This window comes from Octopus sinensis, linkage group LG18, assembly GCF_006345805.1.
Source record: "Octopus sinensis linkage group LG18, ASM634580v1, whole genome shotgun sequence".
NCBI classification, from domain to species: Eukaryota; Metazoa; Mollusca; class Cephalopoda; order Octopoda; family Octopodidae; genus Octopus; species Octopus sinensis.
Window position 1 is genome coordinate 22,282,206 of NC_043014.1, and position 23,650 is coordinate 22,305,855.

Below are 23,650 nucleotides of genomic sequence, written 5' to 3' on the forward strand. Positions count from 1 at the left end.
GCATAAACCACATCAATGACTAGTAAATACAATATAAAAACTACAAAAAATAAAAGATTATTTGGTAATATGAGGAACACAGCCTTTATTGTCCCTGTATGCAATCATTTCCAAAACCAAAACATTTATTAAACCCAATAATACTCCTACTTTTTGTTTGAACAAGATCAAAGGGAAGTAATGTCAACATATACAAGCAATGTCACTACTATGTTATGAGACACCTTTGGAAATCCAGGCATTATCACCTCTTATTCCTCCACTATGGTGGAATGTGAGGTGATAATTGAAGTAAACTTTAACCAGACCAAGTTGGTGGACTTGCAATTCAACATCTGGAAAAACAAGTCTATGTCAATCAACTTAGTTATTAAAATGAGACTCTGGTCCAACCATGAAGTTGTGAGCAAGGTGGCTAGTCTTTTTCAGAAATAGTCTGCCTGTGATGCCACTATACCTCTTGAGTGTTCATAGCTTACATTGGGTACATTGTATGGAATTTATATCTACTTCCTTTCTGCATGTTGAGCAAGACCATTTCCCTGAAGATATCAGGATCCTATCTTCTTTCTTGCTTACTAAAACCTTAGACTTTGCTAAGTTTGCCTTGAAAACTCTCAATTTTAGGTTTAGCTTCTGTGCCTGGAATTTTGTCTCTAATTCTCCTATAGATTCAGCTATGAGAACTAGATCAACATTTTACCATCATGGTACAAAATTCTCAAGATTTCCTTAAATATTGTAATAAAAACCAGCAAGCAATTTGGTGAGTTTTGCAATGTTCTTGCAAAACTCACCAAATTGCTTGCATGTTTTGCTTGCATGCAGTGATATTAGTAGTACAATGGTATTGTACAGGCAAATTTTGATACTGGTAAATGTGTTCATGAGTCAGATTTTGTACATTTGCTGAAATACTTCTGTCACATTCCAATTCTGCTTCTGACATCAGTTTCAGCTTCTTTATCATCATACTGTCTGAGTAAGTAAATTGACTTACGTCTTTGACAGTTTATTCTTTAACTATCAGAGTGGTTGCTTTACAATCATGTAATAATCCAGGTGTTGTGATTGGCATAGGGTGACTGATCTCCCGTTTTATCTCACACACATACATTTTTTCTTTACATTGTATTCTTGCTCTTGCTCCATGTATTTCCTATGCCCCACCTCACACCCTCATCCATAGTTGTTTTTTATGTTTTATAGTTGGAACATTGTGAGACACTCAGGGGTTTTTACAACTTAAGCAATTCATTCAGTAGTACATCAACCTTTTACTCTCTGCAGACAATCAGAAGTTAGAATGACATCATTCTCCTAGAAACTCTATGTGTTGCAGAAGATCAATTGAACATTCTATTCCTGAGCACTTTCAGTTTGAAGATGGTGGGCAACTATCAGAAATCTCTGGTTGACTGTGCTACTGAGGAACATTGCTGGTTTGGGATAAATTCTACAGATATGGAAATGCCATCAGCTAGGCCTGAGATGCACACATAGTAAGGAAACTCTTCTGCATGCATTCATTCAGCATTACTGACTCGTGGGGTTATGTTAAGAGCTGTTATCTTGGGTAGGGTGGATCTGGCTATTAGCTAAATCCATTTTGAGAATTGCCCTGGTGTCTTCCTCTAGTTGGGAAGGGCAAGCAATTTTTGTTTAATGATTATAGCAAAAGAAGTTATGTGGCAGACAAAATAGAAAGGACTGAGGGAAAACACTTTTCTCTTAAGTCAAGCGTACATGAATTTCTGGTTTCAAGTAGAAGGTAAGGCTATAGAGAAGGAAGTGCTGCTATTCTATAAATTTGTTACGCTCAGTATGCTTGTGTAAGCTGTAGATCTGACAAGAGAAGGCACTTGCTCTTTGCTAGTAAAAGGTAATGCAGGGTCTGTGAAGTTTCCTATTTGGAAGCTATTGGGGCATCTCATTTCATATCTTTTATATACTGCTGATTTACATGTGGATTTTTTCTCTAACTGTTTCTGTGTAAACCTCCATGTTGTTTTGGTTTTTTTTTCGTAATTGCTTTCATAATGTCCTTCATCTGTTGCTCATGTGGTAAATTAAGAAACGATTGTTACTATGCCTATAGAAAACATTAGTATTTTGTAACCAGTGTTTAGTACATTTGGATTTATAATTTTGTCTGGTGTAAAACATCTGTTGGTTATTCATTGTACACTATTTTAATTAGTGAGTGTTGTGTTTAATTACCATAACTGAAATATTGACATCCATAGCTTGATATTAGTTTATTGACATTACTGTTTATATAAAGATGTATGGTGTGGTGTTGTATGTGTGTTTCAAAACAAGCCTGATGAATCTCTGTAAAATATATGTAAATGTGTATTTATTTTGTTTAGAAACTTCTTCTTCTTCTTTGCCTTCTTCTTCTTCTTCTTCTTCTTTGCCTTCTTCTTCTTTGCCTTCTTCTTCTTCTTCTTCTTCTTCTTCTTCTTCTTCTTCTTCTTCTTCTTCTTTGCCTTCTTATTCTTCTTCTTCTTCTTCTTCTTTGCCTTCTTCTTCTTCTTCTTCTTCTTTGCCTTCTTCTTTGCCTTCTTCTTCTTCGCCTTCTTCTTCGCCTTCTTCTTTTTCTCTCATGGTCATATTGGGGAGAAAATCAATTTATGGCCATGTGCTAATGTTAAAATAGTTAATGTTAAAATAGTTAAAAGATAAAAGGTACCCTTTTATCTTTGAACCCTTTTATCTTTTAAATATAGGTACAAGACCTAAGATTGGGAGGTGGGGTTGATTTCATTGACTGGTACTTATTTTGTTGACCCCAGCATTTGACTGGTATTTATTTTATCAATCCCCTCCCGCTAAAAAAAAAAGAATGGATGAAAGGCAAAGTTGACATTGGAATTTGAACTCAGAATGTAAAGCTGGAAGAAATACTGTTAAGCATTTTATCTGACTTGCAAATGATTCTGTTGGCTTGCTGTCTTCCAAAATTGCTATTAATAATAAGGTAATTTAAGGCGGTGAGCTGGCAGAATCACTAACACACCGGGCAAAATGCTTTGTGGCATTTTGTCTGTTTTTATGTTCTGAGTTCAAATGCCACTGAGGTCAACTTTGCCCTTCGTCCTTTTGGGGTCAGTAAAATAAGTACCAGTTGAATCCTGAGGTTCAATGTAATTGATTTATCCCTTCCCCAAATTTGCTTGTCTTGTGCCAAAATTTGAAATCAATAATAAGGTAATTTGGTGAAGTGGCTGAAATGGTAGTGTGTCAAGAGAAATACTTTGTTGTAGTTAATTACTCTTATTTTCTGAGTTCAGATCCCACCAGAGTCAGTTTTGCTTTTCATCCCACAAGAATTGATAAAATAAATACTAAAAACTTTTGGGGGATTGACTTAACTGACTATATTCACTCCAAAAATCCGTGGGCTTGTGCTTATGTTTGAAGGCACATGACCTACTAGTTAGGCAATAGGGCTCTCCATCATAATATCATGGGTTCAGTTTTTAACCCAAGAGGTGCATTGTATTCTTGGGCAAGGCATGAACAGTCATTAGTGTAAACTCAGTACAACAGCATTAACCGGTCAGTGGTATGCATGAAAGGTCATACATCTATATCCCATCTTTATCCTGTGTTAGAAATCAATGTAATAGTAGCAAGGTTGTGTCACCAAAAAACTGCCAAATAGCAGGTTACAAATCTTTGATGTTACTTCCCTATTCTCCAGGGATTTTTCTTTAACTGAAGTTAGGTATTTTGTAGAATAAATACACATTAAAAATTTTTTATCATATTTATCTGAGAGCATGAAGTGAGCAGTGTCAACTGTCTCAACCATCAATATATAAACTTTCCAGGTTGTTTACTGGACCTGTCTAGCATAGGGAGTGTTACATACTAGAAGTTCATATCTGATAGCTTATTTGACACTGTAGTCATTGGGGTTTTAATATCACTTACATGAATTGTTCGACAAATTACATGCCTGGTTGCTTGTACTCTATTGTTATGTGAGAGTAATACCTAAGCCTGTATGTGTTTGGTTAACCTACTCTCATTGGGCAAATTTGTGGTACAGAAGATGACATAGGACACAGGGGTAGCTAATGTGAGACACAAGCTGGTTTACAGCATAAAAGTAACTGAGCTTTGATATGTGAGTAATCAGTCTACAGCTAACATGTAGCTGATCTACAACATGCAGGTAGCTTGTTTGTCACACACTTGGCTCACAAACACACACCTGGCTAATGGCACACAACCAGTTGATAACACAAACTGGTAGCTGACCTATATGATGCAGAATTAGTCACTCAAATAAATCTATTGATCATTGTATCTAACTTTGGCTATGCTATCTTATTGAGAGATGTACTGTCATAAGTTTTAAGCATTTGAAACGGTAGCTTAACCATGGACTAGCAGAATCAGAAAGAATTAAAAAAAAGATCTAAGGGATTCATGCTCAAAAAAATGAATTAATTCTAATTCTGTGCATAATAAACATAATTGAATCTTAAACATTGAGGTGGCTTTAGAGTCAAATGGATAAATATGATCATATTTGGCTTGGCAATTGGAAGATCGTGATCTCAAAGCTTATTTGGGTTTCTTTTATTAGGCTTGATGCTACTACGGTAATGTAAAGTCTTTTGAATATTTGATTTATTGATAAGATAAAGGCAGTTTTCAACGATTTTGATAAATGTGTATAACAATAAACCAGGTTCTATTGGTAACATTAACCCTTCAAGACATAGTACAGCTAATGAAGTTTATCAGCTGCAGTTCATATTTTTATTAATGATTACTGGAAAATGTCTGGAACATTTTCAGAAATGAAGTTTTACTCACATTAGAGAATTAACAGTGATTAATAGAGGCAAAATCCTGTGATGTGATGTTAATAAGATATCCCTTTAATAAATTAATGTTTCAAATTTAAAATAACTGAAAAATGAACCCTTTTATCTTCTGGGATCAATGGTGTCAACTTAACCCCTCACCTCAAAATTGCTGGTCTTGTACCTAAATTAGAAACCATTATTAGAGAGGTGAGTTGGCAGAATTGTGAAAACATCAGACAAAATGCTTTGTGGAATTTAGTTATGGCCCTTTACATTCTGAGTTCAAATCCTGCGAAGGTTGACTTTTTCTTTCTTCCAGGGTTGATAAAATAAAGTCCCTCTAAAGTATTGCATTTGATTCAATCAACTATGCCCTAGTCTCAAATGTCTGGCTTATTAATAATAATTATTATTCTTGAATTGTGTTATTTTATTTCAAGATATTATTTAATGTTGTTCTTTAGTGTGTTTTTTTTATCATTCCAAAGTTAATAAAATACCAGTAATATATTGCAATCAATCCCAGCTGACCTTACTCTTTATCTAAAAGTAAATTTCAACTCATAACTTGACTTATTGAAGTTAATTAGCAGCTTTTTTAATTGGCTCTTTACTTGCTAGTGCCTACACTTCTCTGACAAGAATGTCTGAATGTACAGCATGGCGCACATCAAATACTAGGCTAGTATGCAGAGAAAGTAACTGACCCATCACATATGTCCTGACTGATATATATACTAGAAAGATAACCATTTTGGTATTGACATGTCATGTAAAATAAGTGATTCATGCTGGGAGAAAGAGTACCAGTAGCCAATTGGGATTGTTATTTGACTGCAAGTTATGTCTGCCAAAGCAGACCTGTTATTAAAGGTTGTGACCATCCTTTCTATTTTTTGCTTCAGCTATATTATACAAGGTGTCATTTTCTTTTAAAGACATTAGGATGTAATTTGAGAAAGATTTGGGTACTATTTCTAACACGTTGGTCAGCTTGAGAATATATTAGAAGATACTACAGGTTGAGGTTGACTTGTAAAGACAGCCCAGGCTCTGTTGCTCATTAGGCTGAAAAAAAAAAAATGTCAAAATATCTATTGCTCTCTGACAAGTTTATGGCCAAGCCTGGGGCAGTGGAGACCTTTGGCATTTTCAGCCCCAGGTCATGTCCCTGCTTACTGCTATCAGGGCATGATCTGCAAGTGTATGCTTGTGAATCAGAGTGGCTGTTCCAGTGCATCTCCCTTGCCATCCTCCAGGATGACACCTTTTCCAGTTTGTCTACTGGGACCATAAGACAATCTGAATTACAGGAAATCAAGAGAATGTGAGAATTTCATAGCTTACTACCCGTAGTTGGTCAGTATATCAACAAGAGATAAATTGTCATTTTTCACCTAAATTAAGATATGACAGAAAAATGAAACACTTTGATTTAGCAATAAATAGTGACGACAGATGATGGTAAACCAAGGATGAAGTTGTTCAATCACACTTGAGAATGTAAGGTTCTACTTGTGAGATTATGTAAAACCACGAATTTCACCATGAAATTTTAATTTCATGGTGATGAGCAACAAGAATAATAATTCTTCCTAATTTTGGCATAAAGCATTTTGAGGGAAGACAATAAGTCAAGTTACATCAACTCCAATATTTAACTGGTACATATTATATCAGTCCCAAAAGAATGAAAAGTAAAATTTTACTTGGCAGTATTTTAGTTCAGAATATAAAGAGTCAGAAGAAATGCTGCTAATCATTTTGTCTGACACGCTAATGGTTCTGCCTGTTCTCTGCTTTTAAAAATAGCAGAAGCAATTATGGTTTCAAATTTGGCACAAGGCCAGCAATTTTGGGGTGGGGGTTAATTACATTGACCCCAGTATTTGACTGGTATTTTATTTCATTAAACCTGAAAGGGTAATTAGCAAAGTTGACTTTAGCAGGATTTGAACTCAGGATGTAGTTAGAACTCAGGATGAGTTAGAAGAAATAACGCAAGGTATTTTTTCAAGCTTAATTATAATAATAATCCTTTCTACTATAGGCACAAGGCCTGAAATTTGTGTGGAGGAAGGGGGCTTGCCAATTAAATTGGGATTGACGAAGTAAGCCCCAGTTGAGCACTGGGACTTACTTCGTCAATCCCATAAGGGTGAAAGGCAAAGTTGACCAACTTCTGCAGAATTTGAACTCAGAATGTAATGACATGAAATGTTGCTAAGCATTTTATGCAGCATGCTAGCAATTCTGCCAACTCACCGTAATGATTTCTTTATTTAACTACTAAAGGTCCACATAAAGAACATGCTGGTCTGCATACTGTTCAGCTTTCTGTGGAGGGGTTGCATTTCACTGGCAAGGCACTCCATCTGTTGTCAATTTTTATTTGTCTGGTGGCTGTAGCAAAAGAGGTAGTGTGGTGGACATGTTTGAAATGGCTAAAGACATTTTTCTCTTTGGCCAAGCCCTCATAAACATTTTTAAGTTTCACTTGAAAAGGAAAGTGAGGGTGGAGAGAGAAGTGTTGCCTTCTACAAAATTTGCTGAAAGTCAGAAAAATGGCCAGTGTGAAAGGACCCATTTTAAGCATGCACCTGTGAAAGATAAAAGAAGGGCTCTTGCCCTGTTGATCAGGCACATGTGGCTTTTGTTGGTTTTTCCATGAGGACCTTAAAGTGCCCCCCTTATTAATTTGTTTATGTTGTATGTCATTTAATGTTTCCGTATGTGAGCCTTTGTGGCTAATAGAAGAATAAATTATTATTATTATTATCATTATTAAGGTGGCGAGCTGGCAGAATCATTACCATCCTGGGTAAAATGCTTTGCGGCATTTCATCCATCTTTACATTCTGAGTTCAAATCCCACCGAGGTTGACTTGGCCTTTCATCCTTTCAGGGTTGATAAACTGACTTACCCCTTTGTGCTAAAATTTGTTGGCCTTGTGCTAAAATTTGAAATCATTATTACCTTCGCAAAGGCGGAGGTATTGTTTTCAGTCATGTTTGTTTGTTTGTCCATGGACAAGATATCTTAAGAACCACTGGATAAACTGAAAAAGGCCTTTATAGAGGAAACTGTCTTTGTTCCCACTGCAGACGACGCACACATGGCATTACAAACACAGCCCGCACACCGACCTTCACATTCCATGACTACCATTGGGATTGATCAGATACTGGACAAGGATTCTGGATTATTTTTCTGATTTAAAAAATTTTTGAGAGCAGTTGGGTTCATTTTTAATATCCTCATTTGTGAGAACAGTCGAGTTTATTTCAGATATTCTCATTTTAAAAATCATCTCTAGCTAATCGTTGAGAGGACGTTGGTATTGCCTTGGTGGAGGCTTGTACTCCCTGAGTGTTCTTGTTATTATTAAGGTGGTGAACTGGAAGAATTGTTTGCATCAGGCAAAATGCTTCGTGGCATTTTGTCTGTCTTTATGTTCTGAGTTCTAATTCTGCTGAGGTTGACTTTGCCTTTCATCCTTTTAGGGTCGATAAGTACTAGCTGAATTCTGGGGTCACTGTTATGAACTATCCCCCTCGTGCCAAAATTTAAAATTATTATTATCATAGCTATACCTGAAAAGTCGAGCAGAAGTGGAAAACGCTTTCATTGCCTCTGTCATATTTTACTCTATGTGCATGGAAGTGCCTTCAGCTGGGCTTGCCCAAGATGTGTTCAGAGTGATGAAATTGTCTGTTCTGGAAGCTCTTGTCCAGTGCCTGTGTATTTCTGACTCGTGGCTTTATGTTGAACACTTGCTGTCGCATGTAAAACAGATCCGGCTGTTGGCTGAGTCCATTGGGAAGATAGTCCTGCCAACTTCCTTTGACCAGAAAGGGCAGGCTGTCTTTCTTTAGTGAAAGAGGTCATGTGGTAAACCAAATTGAAAGGGCTGAAGACAGATTCTCCTATTTGGCCAAGCCAGAATCAACTTTTTCAAGTTTCACTTGAAAAGGAAAGTTAGGATGGAGAGGGAAGTGCTGCTTCTCAGCAATTTTGTTAAAAGATTAGTTTAATGTTGCAAGAATGGTCCAAGTGAATAGGCCTAATCTAAGCATATACCTGTAAGTTTAAGGAAGTCAATGTGAAGTGGGTACTTGCCCTAGTGGTCAAGGTGACTGGTTTCTGTGATGTCTCCATGCACAGCCTTTGGAAGTCTCCCACTTTTTGGGAATTTTCATTGTTATAATTTTATATTGTTACTGTTTTATTTTTTACATGCCTTTTATGTAACCCCACATTGTATTGTCCTGTACTGTCCCCAATGTTTTTATGAACCGTCGTTGGTTAATAAAGAAAATATTATTATTATTATTGTGGTGAGCTGGCAGAATCATTAGCACAACAGGCAAAATGCTTAGCGGCATTTTGTCTGTCTTTATGTTCTGAGGTCAAATTCTGCTGTCAACTTCACCTTTCATCCTTTTTGGGTCAATAAATTAAGCACCAGTTTCACTGAGGTCGATATAATCAACTAGTCCCCTCCCCCAAAATTTCAGGCCTTGTGCCTTTAGTAGAAAGGGTTATTATTATCATTATTATGATTGTTGTTGTTATAATAATAATAATAATAATAATTATTATTATTATTGTTACAGTGGCAAGCTGACTAACGTTAGAATGTCAGGCAAAAAGTTTAATGGCATTTCTTCTATCTTGACATTCTGAGTTCAAATTCTGCTGAGGTTGACTTTGATTTTCATCCTTTCAGAGTCAATAAAATAAGTACTAGTTGAGCACTGGGATTGATGTTATCGACTTACTCCCTCCCCTGAAATAGTTGATCTTGTTCCAAAATTTGAAATCATCATTATTTATCATCATCATCATTAAGGCAATGAGCTGAAAAAATTGTTAGCATGCTAGGTAAAATGCTTAGCAGCATTTCATCCATCTTTATGTTCTGAGTTCAAATCCCACTGAGGTCAACTTTGCTTTTCATTCTTTCATGGTCAATAAATTAAATACCAGTTGAGCCTTAGAGACTGAGGATGATGTAGTCGATTTGTCTTCTTCCCCAAAATTTCAGTTTTTGTACATATAGTAGAAAGGATTATTATTTCTATTATTATCATCATTGAGGCAGTGAGCTGGCAGAATTGTTAGCACACAGGGCAAAATGCTTAGTGGTATTTTGTTTTTACGTTGTGAGTTCAAATTCCACTGATGTCGATTTTGCCTCTCATCTTTTTGGTGTTGATAAAATAAGTACCAATGGAGAGCTTTGGTGTTGATGCAATTGACTTACCCTTTCCCCTGAAATTACTGGCCTTGTGCCAAAATCTAAAATCATTTATTTAAGGTGGTGTGCTGGTAGAATGTTGGCCAGCAGATAAGGATAGCATAGGCTGTCCACAATTTCACGTAGTTGGCTACACATACCACAAATTCATGATCTGTACAGTTGACTTAGATAGGCTTCATAGACAGGGTCCCGGTTACCAGAAGCTGAACACATTACAAGCATGTCAAGCTTACAGAGACTGGATTAGCATATTAATTCAGAGAGCATTCACAGGGGCAAACTGGTGGTTTGCTCTTAAAAAGGCAATTAGAGTACAATGCGTTAGGTTTAGCAAGGCTTTAGCAGTAGAAAGAAATAGAATAGAGTGAGATTTAGTTAGATGAGGTGCTTAGGAAAGAACCATTCAACATCTTGCACTCGGTCTGTCAAGGATGCCCTCTCTCCTCTCTTCTGTATGTACTGTCTCTTGAGCCACAGGGATATAGATCTGATTAGCAACACACTAAAAGAATATGAAGCGGTGACAGGAGCAGAAATTAACACAGGCAAGTCAGTGGGCTTGCAACTTGGCACCTGGAGAGGCAAATACATGCCATACAACAGTGTCATGGGGCACTGGGCATATGGTCTGGTTTGGTCCAGACCTCCAGGTGGAGAAAAACTGGGACAAGGTGACAAACAGGGTGGCCAATCTCATCCAGAAATGGGCCGAGAGGAAGCTGTCTCTGAAGGGTCGAGCCGAGGTGGCGAATGCATACATCACATCCATCATCTATTACCACTTGACCATCGTCTCTTGCCCCGTTTGCTGGTTGATCAAGCCAGCGTGCTTACTCTTCCATTTTCTGTGGAAGGGGCACGTTCCGTTGGTCAGGATTTCCAGCTGCTGAATGGAGGGCTGGGCATGCTGTAGTTGCTGATGTGCAGACATGCACTCAGGCTATGGCATCTCGATCATTTCCTTGACAGTGAGCAAGTGTGGTTACCATTTGTCGAGCTGCAATCCCGGATTAGGCGTAGGGCAAGGAGGGGTGCTTGGCACCTTGAGTGCCATCAAGCACTCACAGCTCTCTGCCAAGCAGGCAATGTGGTCGGTGGTAGTTCCATTCTAGCATTCTATAGTGAGTTAGTGGAGGGAAAGTGCAATGACGTTCTCAGGGAAACTCTGGGCATCAACGAGGATCAACTTACTGGCTTGTTTTAGAACTTTCGGGTCTGAGCCTATGGATAACTTGCCCGGAGGTGCTACAGAGGGATTGCTTGCTGCCTGTTCAGGATAAACTTTGCAGGCATGGAAGTGCTATCAGCTGGGCCTGCCCAAGGTGCATGCAGAGTGATGAAACCATTCTGCATGCCCTTGTCCAGTGCCCAATCATTACTGACCTGTGGGTTTATGTCAAACACCATGTAGAACAGATCCGGCTATCAGCTGAATCCATAGTGAAGATTGCCCTGCCACCCTCCTTTGGCCTGGAGGGGCAGGCAATTTTTATTTGTCTGGTGGCTCTAGCAAAAGAGGCAGCATGGTGGGCTTGTTTGAAAGGGCTATACTCAGACACTTTTCTCTTTGCCCAGGTCCTCATCAACTTTTTCAAGTTTCACTTGAGGAAAGTGAGGGTGGAGAGAGAAGTGTTGCCTTCTAGCAAATGAGTGAATGAAGAATGGCCAGGGTGAAAGGACCAATTGTGAGCAATCACCTGTGAATGATAAAAGCAGAAGCGCTCTTGCCCTGTGGTTCACACATCCATGGCTTTTGTGGGTTTTTCCACGAGGACCTTTAAAGTACCTCTCCTAATGGCAGTTTTATGTTGTTTAATATTTTATTGTTTTGTATTGTTTACACAAGGAAAACCCTTTGTATCATCTTATGTTGTCTTTTAATGTTACTGTATGTCCTTTAATGTTGTTTTATGTAAGCCCTTGTGGCTAATAAAAGAATAAATTATTTTTATTATTAATATTATTTTGTTTAGAATTAATAAATTCAACTACCACATAAACATTATGGGATGCTCTTGTTTCATGTCAACAAACTGGACACAGTTTTTGTGAAGTCTAAGCAGTTAATCATGTGTAACCAAATGATACTCAAGTTTTACAGCTGGATGCTCATTTACTTGTTAATCAACTAAGAGTGTTATCTAAGAGAGAGAGAGGGGAAAAGAGGAAGAGAACATTAAAAAAAGGTGATGATGAAAGAAGAAGTTAGGAATGTCTGAGACATTGACCTTATTAAGTTGCAAATTCTAAAGACCTAAGTAAAAAGAGATAAAGAATATGAGAGAGAAAAATGAGAGGAAGGGGGATAAATTAATTAATGATATCTATAAGCTGATGTCCTCAATAGCTAAACTGTGTTAATAGATCAATCTAATCTCCTATTGGTTAATCTCCCCATCACATGACCTGGCTCTTTTTCTAATTAATAGTGAAGGTATCCAGTGAAAAACTTTTTTCAAATTCTCCATACAGATGTCATTGCCATCTGTAGAAAACATTTTTTATACACACACACATTTGTCATTGATTACTCTGTTTGTATTTCCAATTTGTCTTGGAAAGTCTTGTTATCAAGGAGTTCATATTAAGTAAGTTGCTAAGTGAACAATACGTTACTGTTTGTATATGTTGCTAAGTGAACTATACATTGTTGTGTAAAAAAAAGACAAACTCAAACCTTTTGTGAGATTTTACATCGATATTTAAAACTTCTCACAATAAAAAAAACCAAGGGAACTTCTAGGTCGTCGCCTGACTGCTAGAAATAGCAGTCAAATTTTCAAATCACACTCTACTTTTAAAAGAAAAAAGACATTGAAGTAATGGTGTGTTGCTGTTAAGCTTCAATACATCTGGGTTCAAAAAGTACATTGCATTAAAATAAAGCTTGCAGCAAAATCTCTATTTTGGTACAGCTTATTGCTTAAACCACACTTATGTGTTTAACTCTTTTTCACCAGCCTGCTTGAGACTGCTCCTAATGCTATGATCTTACTTGTTTCAATCATTAGACTGCGACCATACTGGAGTACTGCTTTTAATTGTTTTAGTTGAACAAATAGACCCCAGTACTTCGTTTTGTCAAGCCTGGTACTTACTGTATCAGTCTGTTTTGCCAAACTGCTAAGTTATGGAGGTGTAAACACGCCAACACTGGTTGTCAAGCAGTGGTGGGGGACAAACACAGACACTAAGACACACACACATCATCATCATCGTTTAACGTCCGTTTTCCGCGCTAGCACGGGTTGGACGGTTTGACCGGGGTCTGGGGAGCCAGGGGCTGCCCCAGGCTTAGGCTTCTTTCAGTTTCTACCAAATCCTCACAAGGCTTTGGTTGGCCTGAGGCTATAGTAGAAGACACTTGCCCAAGGTGCCACATAGTAGGATTGAACCATATAGTTGGGAAGCAAGCTTCTTACCACACAGCCATGCCAAGCAATTTAAATTAAAATCTATCAAAATTTCACATGAATTTATGTTCTAAATGTTACCTTAATAAGGAAAAAGTTTATTTAATAAATTCTTCATTAGTTTTGAAATTAATTGGAATAAAGGTAGTGTATTTCCATATATACAGTAATAGATGGGATAACTCATGTAGCAAATGTGCTTTAAAATTTCAGTGCAGTTTTTGTATATAAACCGAACGTGTTTAAATGGTGCAGTAAATGTATAATGCTGCAGCATCATTTGTGTAATTATTTGTAAATACTATTTAGCTATATGTCAGTGTTGATTAAACAAACCAAAGATGAATGGTGTTTCAACTGTGACCGGCTTGTCTCATTTCTGATGTTGCGTATATTTAGGACTACATTGTCTCTTGTATCCTTCCTATTTTTAAAACAATATAGTGTGGTATTAGAGAGATTTCACTGTTATTTCTTATAGGTCTTGATGCTACATAGGAGATTTTCTCATTGGTTCCTGTTGTTGCAGGAAGTTCTTGATGATGTCTATTGCTCACTTTTGGATAGTGGATTAATATGTGCACAAATCTGTTTATAAGGATTTTCTTTAACTAATGGATATTATTGCTAATGAAATACATGTAAGATGATATAAATAAAATAATTTATGAATCAAATATAATATATATAAAACTACTGTCAGAAAGTTGACTGTTACACATAGTGTCAAATGTCTACAGAGAAGGCCCTAATGTCTCACCTGAGTCCCTATTTTAAAGATAGTAGGAAGCTTAGTTTAATCATTTGAAGTTAAACATGTGTAAATATTCCAACATTTCCTTGTGAAGATGAAGATGATACCACAGATTTTTGAGTTGTAAGGTTCATGTCTCTTCCTCATTATACACACACACAAGGTGCATTCCAAGAGTTTTCAGACCTTTACAGGAAGTACAAAGCTCTAATCTACTTCAAAGTAGGACCCTCTGACTTCAATGCACTTGTTGTAGCACTCTAATCACATTGTGATGACCTCGCAGAAGTCCTCCAAAGTGAGAGTCTTCAGGACCATTGTCATAGCTTCAAAGCAACTGCTTCTGAAGTTCTCCAGCTTGGGGAACAACCAAAAGTCACAGAGAGCAAGGTCGAGTCAGTAGGGAGGGTGAGGGACAGTTTTTGATGTAGTTGGTTACCAGGATGGAATTGTAGAGTGGTATATATCAGGATAGAATTGTAGAATGGTACTTGGTTACCAGGATGCTCAGCACTGAGCACTCTAGGAACAAACTTTGTACAAATTTCACAGTTGTTCAGATCTTCATGAATAATTCTATGTACAGTTATAACTGTCTCCTAAAAAAAGTCTAAATACTTCTAGAATACACCTTGTGCATATATATATATACACACACGTGTGTGTATGTATGTGTGTGTATATATATATATAAAGTTTTATATTTTACTTATTTCAGTTACTGCACTGTGGCCATGCTGGAGCACTACCCACCCACTTTTCCTATTCATCTGTCCCTATTCTCTCCCTTATTCACCTTGTACTTTGACCTCATATCTCTCTCTCTCCAAATGGAAAGCCCTGTAATCACCTCTTCAGCCAGACACCTGCTCCTGTCCCTCTATCATACTTTCATATGTCTCATTACTATATCCCACTCAGCTAAGGAATCTTGTCTTGTGAGTACTTAGTGACGTCACTGGTGCTGGTGCCTCGAGAAAGCACCCGTTATACCTAATAAAGTGGTTGGTGTTAGGAAGGGCATCCAGCTATAGAAAATATGTCAAAGCAGACACTGGAGCTCAATACAGTATTCTAGTTCATCAGTTCTTGTAGAACCGTCCAACCCATGTCAGCATGCAAAACATATTAAACGATCATAATTATTACGATGACATGCATATTTAGATATCATTTATTATATAATATAAATATCCAATTATAATTTATCGCCACGTTATATACATGCATGTGTTATATATGATATGCTATTAATATTACAGATAAAGTTTGTATGTTTATATTTATGTAATATATATAAATTATATATTATAGATATTAAATACTTTTTATATCATCATGATAGATCGTTAGCCACTACACACATTTTTTTCTCTCCTTGTTTTCTTTGTCCCTTTCTGTAGAAGAACGTACGCTCGAAACGTAAAAGACCTTTTCTATTCCTGAGCGTTATACTAATACATCTGTTTGTTTTGTACACCACCTGTCTTCGTCTTTTGTTTCTTTCGTAAACTCTCCCTATATATATATATATATATATATAATATATATATATATATATATATATATATACACGTATAAAACCATCATTTTAACGTCATTTGTAAATATATTTCAAACGTTGTGTGTGTGAGTAATTTCTGTGTGTCAGATTAAATACCAGTAGCATTAAAGGCTATCACATATTAATAGTTTTTTTGTTTGCTTTTTAATGGTGCTAGATTTAATCTTGTTTGAGATTATTCAATTATTGAGGTTTGGAAAACGTGCTAATGTTAATATCCTCAGGTCGATAAAATTAGTACCAGTTGATCGTTGGGGGTCTGTGTAATCAACTTACCTCCCTCCCCCGAAATGACTGGCCTTGTACCAAAATTTGAAACCAATATTATCCTCGGGTGACATTCACCACCTGTGGCTCCTACATGTTAGGTGGTCTAGACATAACGGTCTTATTTGACCGAGTGTACAAATCCAGAATTGGCAGTATCTATCTAAAATATATTCTGAAGCAAGCACCATAACAAGCTTCATATCTAGAAGCTTGTCTGTTCTCAACTAAGTTCGCAGTTGTTGACAAGCTGAAACAATAACAAGGAAAAAAATTGATTTAGTGAAAACTAATGAGCCTTTTACAAAATCTAATGCTTTTTCTCTAGCTTTTAATAATGATAAAATGTTTTCGGTATTCCCAACGACATATTTGGTCACTAAATCAAATAGAATATCTACAATAAAAACATTAGTTTCATAAACTGTTTCAATAATTACCACTGTGAAAGATATAATAGTGAAAATAATTATTATATAATTCAAAATGAGGGGCGGAATTAGCGAAACCCTGTGAGCAGGAGAGGAATAATGGCCTTATACACCGAGAACTTCTCAATTTTCGTATGTTAAGTAAAGCGATTGCCATTCAAGTGATAAATTACGTGGCTCCAAGTCCTGGTAACGAAACTCTTTCTCGACTTTTTCAAATTGGTGCTTTACAATGCCTAATATCAATGTATTTAGATATTTGTGTGAATGGTCGGTCAAGCAGCAACCAACCAGTAGTTGCAATAGTAGTAGCTATGTCGTTTTGGTGTTGTAAGTAGTATTCTGGTGCGTTGTTGATGTATCTAGAATGTGTGGGTAGTTGGACATGTTAGCAGTGACTGTGTGGGTTGGAGCAGATTGCAGCTATTGAATCATGCTCTTCACATAGATGGGCTATGGTGTTTTTGATGACAAGGGCCTGAACAGTGATAAAACGCAGGATAGTTTTCCTTTGAGGATTTGCTTTAATGATGGATATGCTTATCTAAATAACAGCCACTAATATCTAACAAGGAAGTAGTAGTTGATACCCTCCACTTTGTAATGTCTTCATATTCTGTCATATAAAATTTTTACGTTATGAGGACTACATATAAAGGAAGACCATGACGGTAACTAAAGGATGTTATTAATTTGACTCAAGTGAAACCAAATACCGAGTCATCGGTAACACTATTTTAATATAGGAACAAATATAAGGGACGTGTATTGTCAGTTAACTCTAACTTAGTACTTAACTGGTTTTTAGTCGACTAAGAGGAAATTCAGGAAGACAAAGGGACATAACCAAATAACCTGTCCGGTGCTATACCGATTCTGCTACATCAAGTACTGCTAATAGAACGGTAGTATTTGAACCCCTGACTGGAGAAACTATGATAAACAATTCAGTCAAAGATATATTTTGAAACCTGGTTGTGAAGAATTAAAAAAAAAAGAAAGAAAGAAGAAATCAACTTTATTTCTAGAGATGTGGTTTCGAAACTGATGTCTCTAAGTTATGTTTTATTATTGTTCTTCATTCTGGACCAATTAAGACTTATTAGTCGACCACTAATTATGCCGTCATCAGTTTGTATATGTGAGTGTGTTAAACATCCTCTTGCGAAAAATAACGCTAGTGTTCCAGCAGAGGGGGTGAGTATAAAGAACAATATATATATATCTTAGGTCAACGATCGTCATGAATAATTTGCTTCAGATCGCTGGAAATACTTTCACTCGACAATCTCTTGGACGATGACTATACTGTGTGCGTACGTGTGTTGTGTGTGAGAGAGAGAGAGAGAGAGAACACTAGTTCAATACCTGCTGCGTTAATCATCACCTTCCTTCCTCACTCTTTGTTTCATGTTAAACACAGATTGTATGTGTGTATCACTCCTCTGTATTTCGTGGTATTATTATGTTTGTATATATAAACCCTTATGGCCAATAAAAGAATTATTGTTATTATTATTCAGCTAACCCCCCCCCCCCCCACGAACGTCAACAATAATATAACCGACTATGTTGAGGTGACAATCAGGATCTCCTTCACCATTGTCAACACTGCCATTGATAGTTGGGCGTGTGAGATAACAAAAATTGACTAGTAAAGGTGCTTATTGCCCTAATCTCTTATCTCCGCCTCTCTCTCTCTCAACACATCCTACCTAATGTATCGCATTCAGTACGTACTATTCATTGCACCTCTCTCTGTCTCCCCCCCTCTCTCTCTCTCTCTACATAGTGCACTTCTCTTTATTTCAGCAGTTGCAGTATGTCATCACTGCTATATTTGCATGCTTATTTTGCCTCTTGCCGTCCAATGTCTTCTAGGAATGGTAGGAAGATGCAATCATACCTGTCGCAGCATAGATGGATACAGCTACGTGCAGAGACAAGGAGTGTGTATACATATATTCCTTACACATTATAACCGTCATTCATTCGTTGAAGTCGGTGTTAGATGGAAAGGCTTCCCCAACGGAAAGTGTTCCATTTTAACAGCTATTAGCACACTTTATTACCCACTACTCTCTCTCCATATATATATATATATATATATATATATATATATATATATATATAATATTGTGTGTATGTAATTCTCAATACGATTGATCATTTGAATAAAATGTTTTATATCTTTAAATTATGTATTACGTGCCAATATTCTAGGCAACTAGATGATCTGCTGTGTGAGGTGGATGAGGGGGGGTGCGTGTAGTCGTCATATTCAGTTGGTGAACGATGATGGCTGACCACGGTATTGAGCAGATACCTCATAGAGGATATACTTTACATTTACATAACCTGTCACCACAAATGTTACTGCTACAACTGCCTCTGCCGGTATTTGAACTATTTCCACGTCCTTTTTATCAATCAAATATTCTCCTATCTTAAAATATTTTACCAATATCTCCACCAGTGTTCCATCAAACACGTCTGTCTGTCTGTCTATCTTCATTCTAATCAACTTTCACCAATCGCCACACTAACATAATATAATTTTAAAATAACACTTTCATATCTTAAGATGGGTATACCAGGAAGCGAATGATTTCTCTCAGATGTATTTTCTTCTCTTTTCATCTTTGTTATATTCAAATACCTTTTTGATGCACTATAAACGTGGACTGTTGTGTGTTATCCAATGCATCCGCCATGTAATAAAACTGAGATTCCACTTACACATTGATAAACATCACTGAAACACATGCACATATCTCGCTTTCTCTCCATATGTGTGTGTATACATATCTTTATGCATGCATCGAGATGTGTGTATGAATGTTTGTATGCCTGTGTATATATATAATGTGCAATTTTGTACACATTTCTTTAAGTGTGCATGTTTGTGTGTTTATATATATATATATATATGCGTGTGTCTGTATACACGCTCGTACTCATATATATATAGCTACAAGCATTGTGTGTGCATACATATATTCTTAGATATAAGTATATAGGTGTGTGCGTATATATATTGAATGCTTGCCGTTTATTGGGATGAAAGTGGGACAAAGACTTAAACGGTTGATTAAGCAAAGAATGAATCAGTATTCTGTGAACCAGTAATTTTGATAACAATAAGCATTTGATAACATTATCGGTGGTTATAAGTGGTTACACAGACACTATTGAATAGGAGAGAGAGCACAAGGGTGAAAATAAAGAGCGCTCGCGTGTGCATTTGTGTATCTGTGCGTGCGCGTCCGCGCAAGCACGCTCACTCAAACCCAGGCATAATTCTAATACATAAATACACAGAGAGCTAAATATAACGTACATTAAGCACGCATTCACACGCAGACATGCTTAGGTACAAGTATACTCAGCTAAGTTGTGTATTGGAATAGTAAGAAAGAAAGATTATTTAGTTGTAAGGTCGGAAATTTAAAAGTGTTACCATTGGAGCAGGACAGGTAGATGTATGTCATACGGCTAATATATGAACTCTGTGTGTATGTATGTGTGTGTATACATTTAAATATATATATAAGAAGAAAAAAGAGATTTAAAAAATGCAGGCACATATCAACAAAGCACGCAAATGTGATTTTCTCTATCCGTATTTTTGGTTTTGTTATAAATATACGGGTTCTCTATAAAATGTCAAGCGCCGAAGACTGGGTAGGAAAAGGAGAAACACCGGCACTTGAGGTTAAAGACGGTCTTCACCAACGTAAGGCGTTGTTATCTGTTTGGTGGGATATGAAAGGTTTAATCCACTTTGAACTTTATATTTATATATATATAATAGAAATATGTTACAAAAAGAAAATAGAAACTACACGTGGAAATGTAAGGGGAAAGTAAGAAGAAGAAAAAAAAAGCGAAAATTCCCTTTTTTTTATTTCCAATGTGCATTTTCGCTTCTTTTCTTCTTGCTTCCCCCCCCTATATATATATGTATATATATATATATATATATATATATATATATATATATATTGGATCATCCCATAAATAATGCGGTTTTTATACCTCTTATTTTCCAAAATTCAGATGTACAAAGTTCATTTTAAATCTAATATATACTCTCCTTCATTTTCTACATTGCACTTCCAAAATTCAATTGTCTGTGACGAAAGATACTCAAGTACTGTCCTGTCTTCGTCTACAAAATTCATATTTTTTCCATCCAAATGATTTTGAAGACTGGAATAAATGGTAGTTAGATGGAGCAATATCCAGCGAATATGGTGGGTGGGGCATCGTTTCCCATTCAAACTGCTCCTGCCTTTGGAATGTCATCCTTGCTGTATGTGGCCAAGCATTATCCTGATGAAAGAACACCTTTCGTCTTGAAACCAAAGATGGTCGTTTTCCTTCTAGCATTGACTTAAGCTGCTTGAGCTGCTCACAGTAGATCTCCTTTATTATCGTTTGGTTTAGGTTTAAAAGTTCAAAGAAGACTAAACTTTTCATATCCCACCAAACAGATAACAGCTCCTTACGTTGGTGAAAACCTTTAACTTGGGGTGCCAGTGTTTCTCCTTTCCTTACCCACTGTCTTCGGCGCTTGACATTTTTATGGAGAACCCATTTCTTGTCACCAGTCACTTTTTGGACCAAAAAAAGGTTCGTTTGTGAGATGTAACAACAAAGAAGCACACATTCACTCTCTGCATGTGATTAGACTCGGAAAGTTTGTGAGGAACCCATTGATCTGATTAGCTGACTTTTCCAATGGCACACAGGTGTTGATGAATGGTTTAACTACCAAATCCAAGTTTCTCAGCTAGTTCCTCAACAGTTACAATGGAATTTTGTTCCACCAGGGTTTGCAGGATATACTCATCGAGCTCTACAGATCTTCCAGGACAAGGCTCATCTTCTAGGCTGTAGTTTCTGGCCTGGAATTTCTGGAACCACCATTGACACTGGTTTATGCTTATTGTCTGATTCATCCCCATATACTGCATTAATATTCCTCGCACTTTGTTGCCTTTATTGAACTCATAAAGCAAAATATACTGAATATGCGCCTTTGTCACTTCCATTATAGCTTTGAAAAAATAATTGTTAAAATCGAACTGCATTCTTCAAAACTTACACTAAGAATAAGCACAAGGTAAAATTACTACCTGTTTTTATAGCAAGTTGATGCAGGTAGTTTATCCTGTTCCCATCTGACTTTTAGTTCATGTAGTTGAAAAAACTACATTATTTGTGGGATGGCTCTCTCTCTCTCTCTCTCTCTCTCTCTCTCTCTCTCACTATATATATATATATATATAATATATATATATATATATATATATATATATATATATATATATATCACTTAACTCCATTTTCCATGCTGGCATGGGTTGAACGTTTTGACAAGAATTGGTGAGCCAGAAGACTGCATCAAGCTCCATTATCTTTTCAGGCATAACTTCTAGAGATGGATGCCCTTCCAAATGCCAACCACTTTAGAGAGTGTACTGAGTGCTTTTTATGTGACACTGGTACTAGAGAGATCACTAAGTGCCTTGCAAAACTTCATCCCTCAAAGGATGGAGGAGGGGTAGAATTGATGGCTTTATGCCAGGTGATGAGAGCTTAAAGTGTGGTAGAGGGACAGTAATAGGTGTCCTGCTGTATGGAGAGGTACATAGGTGCCTCTGTTTGAAGATAAAAAGGATGGTGGTGAAGATGTATCATTGTAACTTTGTGTTACAGGAATGGTGAATAAAAGTGAAACAGAATAGGTGAGTAAGCAAGTTTGCGGGAGGTGTGTGATGGATGGATAGAAAGGAATGCAATGGATGGTACACACAGTTGAAGGTATTGGTCAGTTGGAGGAGAAAGTGGTGGAAGTAGGTGTGGGTCAAGGAGGTAATAGGTGGCAACAAAAATGATGTGTATGTGTGAAGATGGGATGTGAGAAAGAAATGCACAGTGCTTGGGATATAAAGGCAGGAGATGGACAGGGGTAAGGGATTGGAGTGGGAGTATCCATTTGCAAAGGAGATGTACAAAGGAAGGAGAGGTGAAAGCATTCAGTGAAAAATAAGGTGATATGGGATGATGCTGAGACTGCATGAGAAAAAGGAAATGATTCCATTGAGGGTGAGCTGTATGAGTAGAAGATGAAATATGTGCAGTTTTGTTTTCATAATTTCAACAGCTGAGAGAGTAGTGTCATAGTGATGGAGGGGTGAATGTTAAGAAGATGAGTTGTGGGAGGGATGGGCATTATGAGAATGGATTGTTGGGGTGGAGGTTCATCAGGGACTGATTGGATATATAGAGCATAGACTTAAGCGACGTGCCTCAGTTTTGCTTTGATGGAAAGGTTTTCTCAAGCATAGCAAATTGCTAGTCATCTTGAAGCACCCACTACACTCATGGAGTGGTTGGCGTTAGGAAGGGCATCCAGCTCTAGAAACACTGCTAGATCAGACTAGGCCTGGTGCAGCCTCCTGGCTTCCCAGACCCCAGTCGAACTGTCCAACCCATGCTAGCATGGAAAGCGGACGTTAAACGATGATGATGATAATGAAGTTCAAACATCTGAAGTCATTCTTCACTACATCATCCCACATCTTCCTTGGTTTCCCTTTTCCACAGGTTCCAGCCACGTTTAACAATTGACACTTTATACAGCCCTCTTCATCTGTCCACATCACCTGACCAGACCAGTATACTACATCTGATACCACTTAATGCTTAATATGTGTGTGTGTGTATATGAGTTCTTGGCTTTGGGTAACAGAAAATACAGGAGGATCAATTAATTATGATTTTATTCAACATATTCCCCTCTCAGATTCACTCACTTATTGCAGCAGTCCTTCAGTTTTTCTAGCTTCCAGCCAGGCCTTTCACAATACCCTTAAAGCCAAGAACTTTTCAGCATCTCTTCATATATATATATGTGTGTGTGTCTTCTTTCAGTCATTGGTCTGTGGCCATATTGGGGCACTGTCTTGAAGGGTTTTGAACAAACCAACCCCAGTACTTATTTTTGAAGTCTGGTACTTATTCTATTACTCTCTATGCTTAACTGCTAAGTTACAAGGATGTGAACAAACCAACACTGATTGGCAAGCAGTGGATGGGAATACAAACAGACACAGAGGA

The 23,650-nt window shown here is 37.1% G+C and overlaps 1 protein-coding gene across 3 annotated transcripts in view; it reads left to right on the forward strand.

Annotated features, from left to right (window-relative positions):
• Window positions 1–1,731: 1,731 nt before the first annotated feature.
• LOC115221753 (protein capicua homolog) overlaps window positions 1,732–23,650 on the forward strand; it is a 128,176-nt gene continuing 106,257 nt past the window's right edge. Inside the window, exon 1 of one of the 3 annotated variants that reach the window (XM_036510772.1) lies at window positions 1,732–1,771. In XM_036510772.1, coding sequence (XP_036366665.1) covers window positions 1,747–1,771 — 25 coding nt within the window. In that variant the 5' untranslated portion in view covers window positions 1,732–1,746. Of the gene's footprint in view, window positions 1,772–17,043; window positions 17,720–18,812; window positions 18,920–23,650 lie in introns of those variants that run through there. The other 2 variants (XM_036510773.1, XM_029791970.2) reach the window with 2 other exon arrangements.